Below are 14,154 nucleotides of genomic sequence, written 5' to 3' on the forward strand. Positions count from 1 at the left end.
TTTTCAAAGTTTTTCCCTTCCGGTTTTCACTTCAGCATTTGACCAATGGTGCCCATTTACCGGTTTATATGGCGTGATTTTTTTTTTTTTTGGTAGAGAAGTTTTTCATCGTCACGAGGGGAACTACAATAACAATTTAATATTGGGTTAAAATGCGGGCTACTTTGATTTTTCGATGTTTTGTCAGTCATCTTGTGTGTGTTGGTTTCAATTTCGGTGAATTAACTGTATCACTTATTGGTGAATTTCATTGAATTTTTAATTGTAATTGACACTCAGTTGAGGGTTATATGTAGATGGAGATTCGTTGGGAGTAAGTTGATTCGATTGATTCAGTGTTGATTTGGAATATAACGCTGTGAACGATTAAAAATGGAAATGACTACGCGGAAATGTCTCTCGAAAAAGAAACCTCTAGATAGTTTTTTTTTATCTGAAGTTGTTTTTTGGTATTAAAAATCAGCTGGAGATTTCGACGAGTGAAAAGTAAACATTTGTTTGTTGATAAAATTCCAAAAATAACAAAAAATATTTAGTTTTCTGACTTTTTCGGAGCACAAAAAATTTATTTGGCATCTTGTAGATATTGGTCTTCTAAAATGTCAGAAAAGGATTGCTTGAAATTTTTGCTTTTTCACAAAAAGGGGGGATCTAAAACCCACACGTTTTATAATGACTCGAAGGAAAAATGGAATAAAATTACAAATGAAATTCAAATAACTATTTCTACCAAGCTTTATTTTAATCATTTTTGCAGAATTTACAATGAAAATGTTTTTTGAGCATTTCTGAATAATTTTGAGCACAGATTTGAGTAATGATTTTTATTATTTAAAAAAAAGTGCCATTAGACCTATCAAAATGGGTCAAAGTTTTAAAAAGAAAATAAAAATATTTCTATCGAAATTCATCTTGAGCATTTTTGAAGAATTTTAAGCCCAAAATTGAGTCATGATTTTTGAGATTTTTGAAAAAACGTTATGCAACCTATCAAAATGTGTTAAAATTTCGGGGAAAAGTCATCAATTTTTTCTCAAAACGTTTTTTGGGCATTTCTGAACAATTTTGAGGCCACAGTTGGGTTATTACCTACCTGTTAGTTGGTCACTGTGCTGTGTACAGCTACAAGACTAGAGGCACGGGTCATTTTATACTGTTACATTAATGGAAGGAGGTTGGATTTTTGGAGAAAGGAGAGTAAGACTAAAGGGTTATGAGCTATTTCAGGTAGAGTTTTAGGGAAGTTGAGTGGGTTTCTTAAATTGGTATGATCTTGACAGGTGAGGTGAGTAAGATGTGGGAGATAGTAAGTTGGACTTCGCATGTAGAGCATATTGGGGGGGGGGGTTCTTTTTTGAACAGATGAGAGTGGGTGAGGAGGGTATGGCCTGTACGTACACGGCATAAGGTAATGGCCTACTTCCTGGGTAAATCTTGAATGTTGATGGTGTGGCTTTGGCTGGGAATTAACTGTGAACATATGGCTTCCATCACATCAGACATTGGAACCCGGTATTTCTTGTATAGGTGAAATTCTTAGTGACTGCTTTGCTGCTAAGTCTGCTGTTTCATTTCCCAAAATTCCTGAGTGGACTGGAATCCAGGCTATGCCAACATCCATGTCATATTGGAGAGATGAGATTTCTGAGGCAATTGGATGTTGCTTCGATTTATGTAGAGCTTAGTTGAGAGATGGAATTTAGTGAATTAGTGAAGATCGCAACTTTGTTGAGTCTGCTCTCAAGTTGCCATGTTTAAAGATGTAAGGATAGCATATAGTTCACATGAAAGAATACTGAACAAGCACGGAAGTGGAAATCGCGAAACCTCGCAATCACGAACGACCAAACAACCACAGCGATCCACAGATTTCGACCCATTGGTGTAAAATAAAATGAAATCATTATACTGAGCAATAAAGTTATTGATGATTTAAGTACTTAGTTGAGTGTGTTCTAGCAATGATGTATCAAATGAGAGAATATTATTCTTAGTTTTTATAGGATTTTCTGGATAGAATGGTGGAAGAGGATATAGCTGAATGGAGTTTAGAATGGAAGAGGTTTTATGGAACGTCGATTCCCCAGAATAATCATAGTGGCAATAGGCATTCGCCTCGCCCTGTTAGGGTACCACAAAAATGCGATTTCCAATGTCCTGTAAAGGACAAGGAACCACGACGACGACGACAAATCATAAGCATATGGAAGATTGGGATCAATTTTCGAGTCTATGGTGAGAGGGAGCTGTCAACAGTTTTAAGGTGAATGAAAAATTTTGAAAGGATGAGTTTTGATTGTATAGAGGGGAGGATTTCAGATGCTTCCTGATATATTAAGTGTATGAGGGCTCCAGCTGTCAGTTGAAGAGTTGTGTTGTAAATAGTGTTCAGTGATTTCAGGGTGTCTAACAAAATTTCTCCGAAGAAATGCAGTACTTTTTTTATCCGGCTTACACCCCCCCCCCCCCAGAAAAAAATATTTTTGAATCGGTTGGAATTTGTCGATAAAAATAAAATTTTTACAAGTATTAATTTAACAAGTGTTGCCATCTTTTGAGGTACAAAATGAACATTTTTTTTTTAAATTTTCACCAATTAATTCATTTTGAGGTTTTTAAAAAATTTTAAATCAATGATTCTGAGAAAAAATACAGTACTTCTCAGGCAAAATGCAGTACTTTGCAGTACTTGCAGTACCGAGGATTTCAATGCAGTACTTTTACAGTACTTGCAGTACCTGCTAGACACCCTGGATTTGAGTGTTGACTGTTTAGCTAATGAGTAAATTGGCAACCCATAATCACATTGATTGTAGGGATTTTTAAAAAAGTGCGATTAGACCAATCAAAACAGTTCAAAATTTTGAGAGAAAAAATTGAAAATTTTTGTTAAAAATTTTTTTAAGCATTTTTGAAAAAAAATTGAGTAGAAAATTGAGCAGATAATTTTTTTGAATGGTTATGAAAAAGTAGGTATCAATGCAACCTATCAAAATACATAACTGGATTACAAAGTATTCGATTATACAACACAACATTTTCTCTTCTCGCAACTCATTTTAATGGGTCGCAACGTCACATGACATTACAAAAATTGAATCAATTTTGGCCTTAAAATTCTTCAAAAATACTCAAGATTAATTTTGGTAGTAATTTAAATTTCTTTCAATATTTTAACCCAATAAAACACTTCATTGGTGAATTTGAGTGATTGTGCAATTTGTGTGAATATCTATTTTACAAACTTAAAATATTTTTCAAAACTTTTCAGCCCCTTCCCCACTCTGCAACAAAAATTTCAAAGAATGCATCTGGATTTTCATCGAAAACCGTAGCATGCACTTTGAGGCTTCAAAACTGGTCTTTCTATGACTTTGAACGCGTTTGGTTCGTTTTCCGAAGAAATAAACTCGATAATATACTCGTACCTCGAAAAGTTGAACATTACACTCAATCAAATACAAGTTTGCTGTTTCATAATAATGACGCGAGAGAAAATTCGACCAAAAACCTCAACGTGTATCTGTACATCGCGAATTGAAAGATTACCTTTACTCGAGGGAATATATCGAACATATACGATACCTTTTTCTCTAGTTAATTTTTAAATGTTACAAAAAAAAGTGTTTACGTATGAGCAGATCCAACTATAGCTAACCTAATTGCCGAAATGAAAGGATTTTATCGGACTGCGTTCGTGTCTGGGCGCTAATTCAATTATCCTTGTTCGAGGTTTGTCTTACAGAATTCTTTCTACAACTTTTCCAAGTTACACGTTTCGTTTTTAATTGAAAATTTACGATACGTAGCCTTCTTTTTTTTTCTCTCGCCTGTTACTTACTGTTGGTGTGCTTTTTTCCATGATAGCCTTTTATCTTATCGCCATCTTTTTTCGCGTGTAAAAGCATGTGTGTTAATTTGGCATGAGCTTTTGTCAACGTGTACGTTCGATTGATTTACATTAATGTTTGTAACACTAACAAGGTCATTGATAAAATTTGTTTTGCGAAAACTACCTCCCTGGTGGAATTTTTTTCTAACCATCTCGGTAAATTTATCGATCGAATGGTTTGCTCACGTTATTTATATACAGTACCTATACTTTCATGCTCTTTTCTAACTAGTATACCTCCCATTCTCGTGTATAAAATCTTCATTAAAAATTTTGCAAGCACGAAAGTTTCGATGTCACGAGTTTCATGAATGAAATTTTTGCCTTGCCTTTTTATGTCACCGTAGCGATGATTTTGTACCGGATATAAATATTCATATTTTACTTCTTTTTTTTTTACCAAATAAGTTTTGTTTTATGGGTTTCCAAGACTGAAAGATGCGCTTATTTACAGATAAGTTACAATATTTCGTGCTGAAAGAATCCTCGGGGCGATCATTCTTCATTATGACGGGTGTGAGATGTAAACTTAGCTTTTACGAATATAAACAAAATATCTTAACGCTTGAAAAATATGACTTTATGGGGTGAAAAAAATTTTAAAGTTGTGTTAGGTGATGGATGGCTTGCGTAAAGATTTATTTGTGTAATTGAGTATTGGTAAAATTTCAATGATTTAGGTTTTATCTAGAAAAATTTAGATTCGTTCAAAAATTTTCTACTTGTTTTTTTCTTACGAAAATCGTGTTAAAAAGTAAGTTTTAAAAGGTGGTGAACGTGTTTCAAAATGAAAATCATCAACAAATGTTACCTACAGAAGTTTAGAATGATCATATCTTGAGACTATAGTTGAATTTAGAGCAAACCTATTTACAGCAGGATTTCAAAGAGAATGAATAAAAAAAAGTGAAAATCAGCAATTGTAATTTGAAAAACACGAAGTTGGACCTCCAATGGATTCAAATATTGTGAGAACTTCAAACATTTCGATAAAAATGTTTTTTGAGCGTTTCTAAAGAATTTCGGACTCACAAATCAATTGAGTTGTGGTTTTCAGATTTTTTGAAAAAATATCACGAAAAAGGAGGGGAAAATTTGAAAAATCAAAAATTTTCTGTCCGAAGGGAAATTTCAAAAATTTGCACAAATTCAACCCCCCCCCTCCTCATATGAATTTTAATAGTTCGAGACATTCTCAAGCCTCCAGCATGATTTTAAATTTCTCCAGAAGGCATGGAAATCATTTTAGGCAGCCAAAAACGAGCTGTGGCTTAGTCCCGACCCATTTACTGAGTTTATTCACATTTTAAAAAAATCAAACATATTATGTTCGTAAGTAAATTTTAAAAATTTGCACGAATGGCCGTATCTTACCTAAAACCACCTCTCCCCATCAGAATTTCATCGGTTTGAGCCATTTTGGAGCTTCCATCGAGATTTTTGATTTTCCAAAAAATTAAAATTTTTTCCAGAAGGCGCAGAAATTAATTTGAGCAGCTAAAAATTTGGTTCTATTTCCAAATGGACACTTCGAGTCTGTATTTTTTTTACCAGCATATTTTCAATGATAACTGGAAACTACTGCTCACAAAAAGTAGAGGAAGACGTTTACTTGGAAATCGTCTGAAAATGTGAATAAACTCTTCGAACAAGTCGAGAATACGCCACAATTTGATTTTTGGAGAATCTAGATTGTCCAGAAATGGTGATATTTTATTCGGAGAGTTGATATCAGTTTTAAAACCAATTTTTGTCATTTTTGCAGAATAAATAGAATTTTTTTATGTAATGTCGGTGAATTTAGTCAGTTTTCAATTTTTGAAAATTTACTAAATTTGGGTTCAGAATTTTTTTTGAAATAATAGAGGAAGAAATGGCACAAAAATTTCCTGAAAATGCAGTCCTGTTCAGAGGAGGAGGGAAGTTTTTGCATCAAACGATCTCACTGATCAAAAATATTAATATGAAACCCATTTCCTTAACATTTTTTTGTAAAGTATCTATTTTTTAAAATTTTTAAATGCAAACATTTTTGGATAAAACGTTGAAATTTTTCAACAAATTGGTGCAATATTTTAGGATTACAAAATATAAATGCATTTTTTTATACCTAGGTACAGATCATTAAAAAAAATCTAAAAAAAATGTCGGCTGTTCATCTGATAATAACAATGACTAATTTTTTTTTCTCAACAGCATCTCGTAGTTAGACTTTCCACGTGAAGCCTAATTGAAAAAATTAAGAAAAAAAATTGCCAGACTTGATAACGAACTTTACTAATTTGACGAATAATCTCCTTAAACGAAGTGCACTGGAAAAATTTTCGTAAAAAAATTTACTCGATTAAAAAGTCGAGAATTAAATTTTCAAAAACTCATTTGAGGTGACTTTCAAACAACTGCAAACTTTCCAAAAAAAAATCTCGTTCAAATTTTGATCCTACTTAATGACTCTCAAACCCAAGATTAAAAGTGAGAAAAAAATTCACGTAATTTTTTCTCCCTATCTCGACAATGTAATCGAAATGAAAAACTCTAGCAAATAAGAACCCTTTTGCTGCGACTACATTATCGAAAACGAAGGGGAAAAAAATCATTAATAAATCGTACTCGAAAGAAATTAAATGCCGGTTGAAAAATTCATAATTTTTTACGAGTACCTAGGTAAAAAAAAAGAGCAAAAAAAATTGAACACGAAAAAAAAATTATATTAAAGAACGAGAGAAAGATGATATAAATTGAAAATAAAAACCAACGTTTGAGAACAACTTTTGGAATATAAAAATTCACAGCGAGTTTTCCTTTTTTTCTTCATTTTCTTTCAATGCTTTATCAATGAAGAGTGAAAAAAACCTCGAAGGTAATATTTCCAAACGAAGTCAACGATTTGGAACTGTGAAAAGAAACGCATTTGCTCATTTAATAGCGAATACTTTATCCTAAATTAACTGTTTACCTATTTACGCCAACATGTTTGAGGAAATTTTTCACCCACGTAGAACTTGACGACGGTGACGATGGTGCCTTTGAACGGAAAGGGTTAGGGTGAGGGGGAGATAAATTAATAAATACAACGGGAAAAGAAACACATAGGCTTTCGAGGTTTTATACTTTAGCCTACACCAGATCGACAGTATATTTGTTTACGTTGCGGCATTTACGAAGAATTTCTTTGATGTGTATGGTTAAAGTGAACCCTTGTAAATGCGATCGAATTTTATTTGCCAGTGTAAACGAATATAATTTGGTACGTACGAGTTCATTTGTATATTACGTAAACGTAAACGTTTGCTGCTTTTCGAGAAGCGTCAAGGAATACCCTCGAATGTAGAAAACGCCACTTTTGATTATATTTTCTTTAAAATAGAGGAAGCAAATTTGCTGCAGCTCCAAGTTATCAAAAATTTCGCGCCGTGTTTGCGAGAAGAACAATGGTCGTATAGTATTTTTACACGTGTCGTTGTAGTAATTTTCTTAGTACTTTGTGGCTGGTTCATTAGTGGATATATAAAAGACCAAGGCATCGGATAATTATCCACACACTATACGTTTCACTCTCTACACAGTAAATAAATACACAAGGTGCTGCTTTTTTTTTCTCCTCTCATTCTGTTCTTCGCAGTGTACGGCATTAAGAGTCGAGTATGTCACACGCATACGAAACCAAATAGGTAGGTAGGTATACCACTAATGCGAACATACACCGGAGTAGAATAAGTGCTAAGTGCTAAGTAAACATTTAAACCCCTTCAGCGAATATTTTTCCTATGTTGAAAATTACCTCAGAGTGTACGTTTTTTCCCTCTGTCTCACTCTCGCCCTGAAACGTACATTTACCAGAAGCACGTGACATTATCAAATACCTGTTATCGAGCTATTCGACTAAAAATATTGCTTAACTGTGATAAACGACCAGCACCATCGTATCTTTTTTAAATTCCGCTTTCGAAATGAAGAATTCTTCCTATATTCGAACTTGACGTCATTAAAAAGACCGATTTTCAGCAATTATCGTCATCTAAACCGCACACGAATTGCGAATACGAGTTCTTCTTTATACTCAATATTTTAACCCAAAATACCTCATCCTTATGGAGTTTTTTTTTTTTGAGTAAATGAATTCCGAGTTGATTCGTTTGTTATTTATTGTTGTTACTACTGGGTTTACTCTTATACAATATTCGTTTGGTGTGCACACGAGTATACGTGGAAAATGTTGTATAAAAATAAAGTCGGTCCTTTGAAGTGTCCCTGGAGAGAGTATAAGAACACATACTTTCTCGAATGTACACATATGTACGCGAATATAAGTCTGGAGAAAAAATCTGCAGCACCAAAGACGTCATATAACGAATTGACAACTTGACTGAAAGAATGAGAGAAAAGGTCATTGACTTGATAGATAAAATTTTTGCATCGATTCGATATGGTAGGTAAGCAACGAGAGGACTCTGTGAGCTGATAACACGATGGTATAAGGATAAGTAAATAAACCATATTAGTCACTTGAAAACTTTCAACGTTGTTGCGTCGCTTGTACTTATTAATATGAACTTCTCTTGTAATAACTTTTTGAAAGCTGTATGTCAGTTTGAAAATTTTGTATTAAACTAATTTCCTCGTACCCATTTTATGTTAAACAGTAACTAATATTGTTAAATGTTAATCTTCGACTTGTAAATCTTAGCTTTGAGAGTTTCAGGGGTGACTTTTAATGAAAGAAATTCGTTTTGGAAGCTTTTGTTTCCACTATCGTTATGTAAAGTTTTATGGGATGATTTTTTTTTTTATCAAAAATTTGATTTGGTTTTTATCTGAAATTTTTTTAAGAATGAAGTATGATTGATTTCAGATTTTAAAAATAAAAATAGAAAGAACAAAAAAAATCCTTATACTTTTGATTAGCAAAAAAAATCGAATGTTCATAAGAAAATTTTACTCAATTTTTGTAGTTGAAAGGATGAGGAAACCAATAAAATTCAAGTTGATCGTAAAAAGGAATAATTCTAGAAATATAATTTTTCAAAGCCTTTGCACTAGTTTAACTGAGAATTTTTAGGTTTGGAACCTACCATAAAATTTTTTAAAAGAATTGAAATCAAGGTACGAGAAATTTCGAGAAAGAGCTCATATACTCTTCCTCCTTCTCCTCCCCACTGAAAAAAGACTGAAATGGAATGATAAAGGAAGAACAAACAATAGTACCTAATTTGTTTGAAGGTTCATATTTCAAACTACTCTCTTTTCCTCCTTTCCAAAAACACCGATAAAAAATTGAAAAATACAAAAAAATTCTCAGAAAAAAAAACTTGAAAATGTAGAGCTTTTTTGAATGAAATGGAAGGGCAAAAAATTGTGAAAAAGATCATCTGGAGTGTGATCTCTCTGTCCCCCCCCCCAAAAGCAACGAAAAGTGAACAAAAAATATATGTATGTATGTATTAAGTAGCTATATACTTTTTTTTCAATTTAAAAATTTTTAAAAATATTTCGTGATAAAATGACAGACATTTCAGAACAAGAAAATAAATTGGAATGGATAGTAAATGTTGAAAAAACATCACGACAAGTTGAAAACCTTTTTTCCTGTACCCACTCCTCAAAAAAAAAATATAAAATATCACGTGATGAAATTAATAAAATCCCATAATAAAATTGAAATAACGGAGTGGAAAATGGTTCAAAAAAACCTGACGAGATGTGTTTGAAAATCAACATTTTCGAACTTCTAGTTCTTCCCCTCCTTCGTCTAAAAAAACTGACCAAGCAAAACAAAGTATGCGTAAACAATTTTTTTTTAATTTTTTGCTTTCAAAATTAATTTTTTTTTTGAAATTTACACCCCAGAAAACGAAATGAAGGAGGTGAAAGTTTTTGAGAAAAGGCCACTGGTGTGATGTGTTTAAAAATTAATATTTTAAAGCTCCCCACAACTCCCCACTTTTAAAAAATACTAACAAAAGGTAAAAATGAAATCGAAAAAATACTCACAGAAAAAACTTACGTTTTTTTCCCAATGAGGAGGAAATTTTCAATTGAATGAAACTGCGAAAATTTTTGAAAATAGACTACTAAACCCCTTCCTCCCACTTTTTTCCAAAAAAATTACCAACAAAAAGTAAAACAAAAATAAATAATCAAAAAATGTTGTTTTTTAATTTAAAAAAATTGAAAAATAATATCACGTGATGAAATTGCAATTCATTTTAATAGCTACAAAATTGAAATGAAAAAACGAAATATTTTTTGAAAGAGGACCGTTTGACGTGAATGAATGTTAAAAAATTATGATATTTTCATGTCCTGCTCCAAAAAATGAAAAAAAATCATCAATATTCAAAAATTCGTATTAGGTAGTTTTTCTCAAAATTTTGATAATCAAGTTGAAGTTTATTTCATTTGAATGGTATACGAAAAAAAATGATCAAATTTGACATTAATAGGAGGGGAAAATGGGAAGGGGGGAATTGCACATTTCTTCAGAAACTTACACGTGTTTGTCCTGTTATTTCGTTTTGAAAGAAGATTTCACCTTCTTTTAAGCGAATTAAAATTTCCAACTACCCCCTTAACTTGAAAAAAATCAAGGTATCTACCTAGATCTACCTGTTCTGAATCAATACGGGTCCCTGGCTAGAGGGGAAATACAAGTCCTCAAAGAGGGGGCATTTTTGAAAAAATCGGGGTTTCTTCGCTCTTGCCACCACCCAACTTGTTTTGGAAAAATGTGGTTAAGTTCCAAAAGAGTATTTGAGATTCTGCATTGAGATAGGTCATTGCTATCAAAATCCAAGACCACTTTTTGGGCTCCACTGAGCGGTTGAAAATTTTCAAATAGCTTGTTTTTGAGTAAAATCGTGTTTCTGCTACTGAGGAAATATTTCGGAACCCAGTTTTTAGTCATTATTACCATTTCGAAAAATAAAAAAAAATAAATAAATAAAACACAAAAAATAGCCAAAAATTTAAGTATTATATTTTTTTTCTATTTTTTTGAAATTGACTGACAACAATGACCAAAAAAATAGCGTCATTGCGTTCCAAAATATTTCCTCAATTTCGGAAACGATATCTTTCGATGTTTTGGCATTATTAATACGACGAATTATTAGAAGCTTTTTGAAGAATGGAATGAGTTTTCCCTTGTGAATTTTTCAAATTAAAAGTTTTTTTCTGTATAGTCCTGCTTACGTACTTCCAAAATTATCAGACTAATGACTCAAATTTTTTTACATAGGTATTTCGATCTCTACTTACAAATATATGACATTTTTTGGATTTTTTGAACCACGTGGATTTCAGTATAGATCCACTTATTTTCTTATAATCAGTAGTGAAATATGAAAGGAACGAGCTGTAAAATCTGAAGAATAGGAATCGTGAATTTTGAAGCATCGCCCTTCTTTGAGCAAACTGCTTTGACAAGTGCGAGTCCCTTTAGCTTGATATCTCTTTTACGAGCCCTTGTAAATGTTATAATTGAAAATGTTTGTCCTTTGAAGCGTACAAAATGAAAAGAATAGCTCGCGATACTTTGTCTTGAAAATATTACCTACCTAATATTTCTCCAACTGCTCGATGGAGGAAATTCGACTTTGAAAAAAATCACAATATCGTGCTCACGTTCGGTTGATGCAATATACAAATAGCAATACATCTATCAATTAGGTAGTCGTTAATTAATATATGTACGATATTCATTAAAGCGTATACGTATTTGGCAATATTGACATTTTATTTACACCCGATTGTATACGTATATTTACAGAACTTGGAAATCTCGAGGAACAGCGTGAATCAATTACTACCGATGACAAGTTCGGTGCTGGTAAAAGATTGCGACGTTTTGTTGATCAGACGTAAATCGTTCGAAGATTTACGAAGTCTGTTACGTATCAACGTCGTAAACGTACGTAATATATCGTTAGAAGAACACTCGTTCAGTTGGAACGATAGTGCCATATACGAGACATATCCTTACAACGGTATCGACATCGGTATCGAGAACTCCAGCCTAGAACTACCCAATTACACGTTTCGAGGTAGAATAGATACGATGGTTTTCACCCAGGTACGTTTCGAAAACATCAAATCGTACGCGTTCTCTAGTCTGGCCGGCAGTAAATCGATCACGTTTCGAAATTGCGACTTTATCAATGTGGAAAACCAAGCTTTCAAGAAGTTCACCTTGGACCGAATGAATATAATTGGCGGCCGGGTCAACGCCATTTTACCCAGTCGAACCCTTACCGATATCTCAATTAAGACGGAATTCCTGATTAACGGCGTTGTGTTTAATCGTATCCGAAGCTCGGCATTTCGTATCAATGGTCCTCAAACATTCCACATACAGAACTGCTACATATCGCATTTAGAAGGCGAAGCTTTCGTGGCTCGTTTACGAGGTCCGGCTTTCATAGACGATAATGTATTTCACGCCGTCGAACAAGGCGCCTTCATAGGGATCACCGTCGAAAGGGAGATATCCGATATATCTGGTCGTCAAGAATTCATATTCGAAAACAATACGATTTCGGATGTGCAAAAGTCCAGCCTGTTATTCGACATAGGCAGCTTTACACCGAAACTAGATTGGATATATTTTAATAAAATATGCGACTGCGAATCGGTCGATCATTGGATATCGGACGTGGTAATGTATTCCCAAAACTACCCGATCGATAAAGTCAGACCTAACATACTGTTAGACGAAATAATGTCGTGTAAAACGGACGCCCAGTACATGAGGTTGAAAGATTTCAAAACAGGCTACTGCGAAGAACAGGCCCACGCAGCTTTCATATTGATAAGCTTCGCTATGGTCGCGGTCGCTGTAATAATCCTGATGCTATTTTTTTACGCGTACTGGTTCAGAGAACGACGATCCAGATGGATGAACGTATCTCAATCGTCTCCTCTGCACGAACCAGTCGATCAAACTTTCCAGCAACGATCGCCCTGCTACGAAGAACCATCGACTAGTCGTCAAAGATCCATAGTGACCCCGGATCGTAGACTGTACAAAGAAACCGAACTCCAAGTCATCGTCGAATGCACCGAACCCCTTCAAGAATGCACTAGTCGAATCGCCACCGAACGAGTCACCACCAGGTATGAACCTGTAGAGTATCGAAGTCGAAGCAGAAACGCCGGATATCGAAGAAATCTGCTCACTAGTGATTTATAAAAATAAATTTCCAAAGCTTTTTGGAGGACATATTTATAACGACGTTGTATTTTAATATCGTCGCGATTTTTTACTGCCCTCGTCGCGAATTTTGTAATCGAAATTGAATTAAAATGAAATTTCAAAAGACGAGAAACGAATGAACCTCGTGGATGTGAAATTTGAAAACTAAAAAAAAATGCCCCTTTGAGCGAGTGGTATTATCGGTGTAAAAGATGTGAAAAATAAAGAACGCTAGGAGAACGAGTTACCTATTCAGCATAGACTGTTCCCTCCCCACTTCCCTTTCCTTTTCTTCCGAAAACTCACCAATTAAAATCGACTCGTTGAAAATTGCATTTTTTTAATACTTCCTACTACATGAATGCAGAGTGCAGACGTAGGGAAAAAATATGCAATTCCGGTGAATTTTCAATTTTTTTTTTTTTTTTTTTGGTTCACCTTTTTACACGTTCCTTATACCAAATGATCTCTCTGGTCTAAAATTTTATTATATAAATATAGGTAATTTAATGAACAAGTTTTTATTATTGGTATTTTATTTTTAATCTTGTAAGTTTTTTCGAAATCAGTTTTGTCTCGTTTTGCTTTTATTTTATTTATTTTTGATTTTTTTTTTTACCGTGTTACGACGTGGTATATTTTTACACCTGTTTATGTACCTAATGCTTGGAAAATTGTATACAAAAATTATGGCGTTATTTGTTCGCTTTTTCATAACTAAGATAATCGTTTTGAATAAAATAGCGTTGCTTCGTCGTCATTGTTTATTACTATGAATTTGTACGAATATACGGATTTCTGATTGGTGTACTTTTATTCGACAATCCAAAAGGATTGTTGTTTAAGGTGTCCAAATTTGATTAGACCTACAAAGTGTTTGAAGAAAAATACAAAAAATGATCAGTTTTTTCTTTAAAAATCCAACTAGGGAATATTCGAGGTGTCCACTTCCGATTTGAAGGAAAATGCACTTTTTGGAAAGAGTATGATCTAAAACTGAAACCTCTGTAAGCAAAATTTTTAGCCCGATTTGATTTATAATTTTTTATAAATTATTAAAAGTATAAAAATA

General features: G+C 33.4%; 2 protein-coding genes across 7 annotated transcripts in view; one reads left to right on the forward strand and one right to left on the reverse strand.

Moving 5' to 3' along the window:
- Nucleotides 1-13,838, forward strand: part of LOC135847379 (uncharacterized) — a 45,445-nt gene extending 31,607 nt beyond the window's left edge. For both annotated transcript variants that reach the window (XM_065366878.1, XM_065366879.1), the window contains exon 3: nt 11,661-13,838. In XM_065366878.1, coding sequence (XP_065222950.1) covers nt 11,661-13,079 — 1,419 coding nt within the window. In that variant the 3' untranslated portion in view covers nt 13,080-13,838. The remainder of the gene's footprint in view (nt 1-11,660) is intronic.
- The window catches only part of hiw (highwire), a 304,196-nt gene that overhangs the window by 272,886 nt on the left and 17,156 nt on the right, over nt 1-14,154 (reverse strand). The window lies entirely within an intron of this gene.

This window comes from Planococcus citri, chromosome 5, assembly GCF_950023065.1.
Source record: "Planococcus citri chromosome 5, ihPlaCitr1.1, whole genome shotgun sequence".
In the NCBI taxonomy this organism is placed as follows: Eukaryota; Metazoa; Arthropoda; class Insecta; order Hemiptera; family Pseudococcidae; genus Planococcus; species Planococcus citri.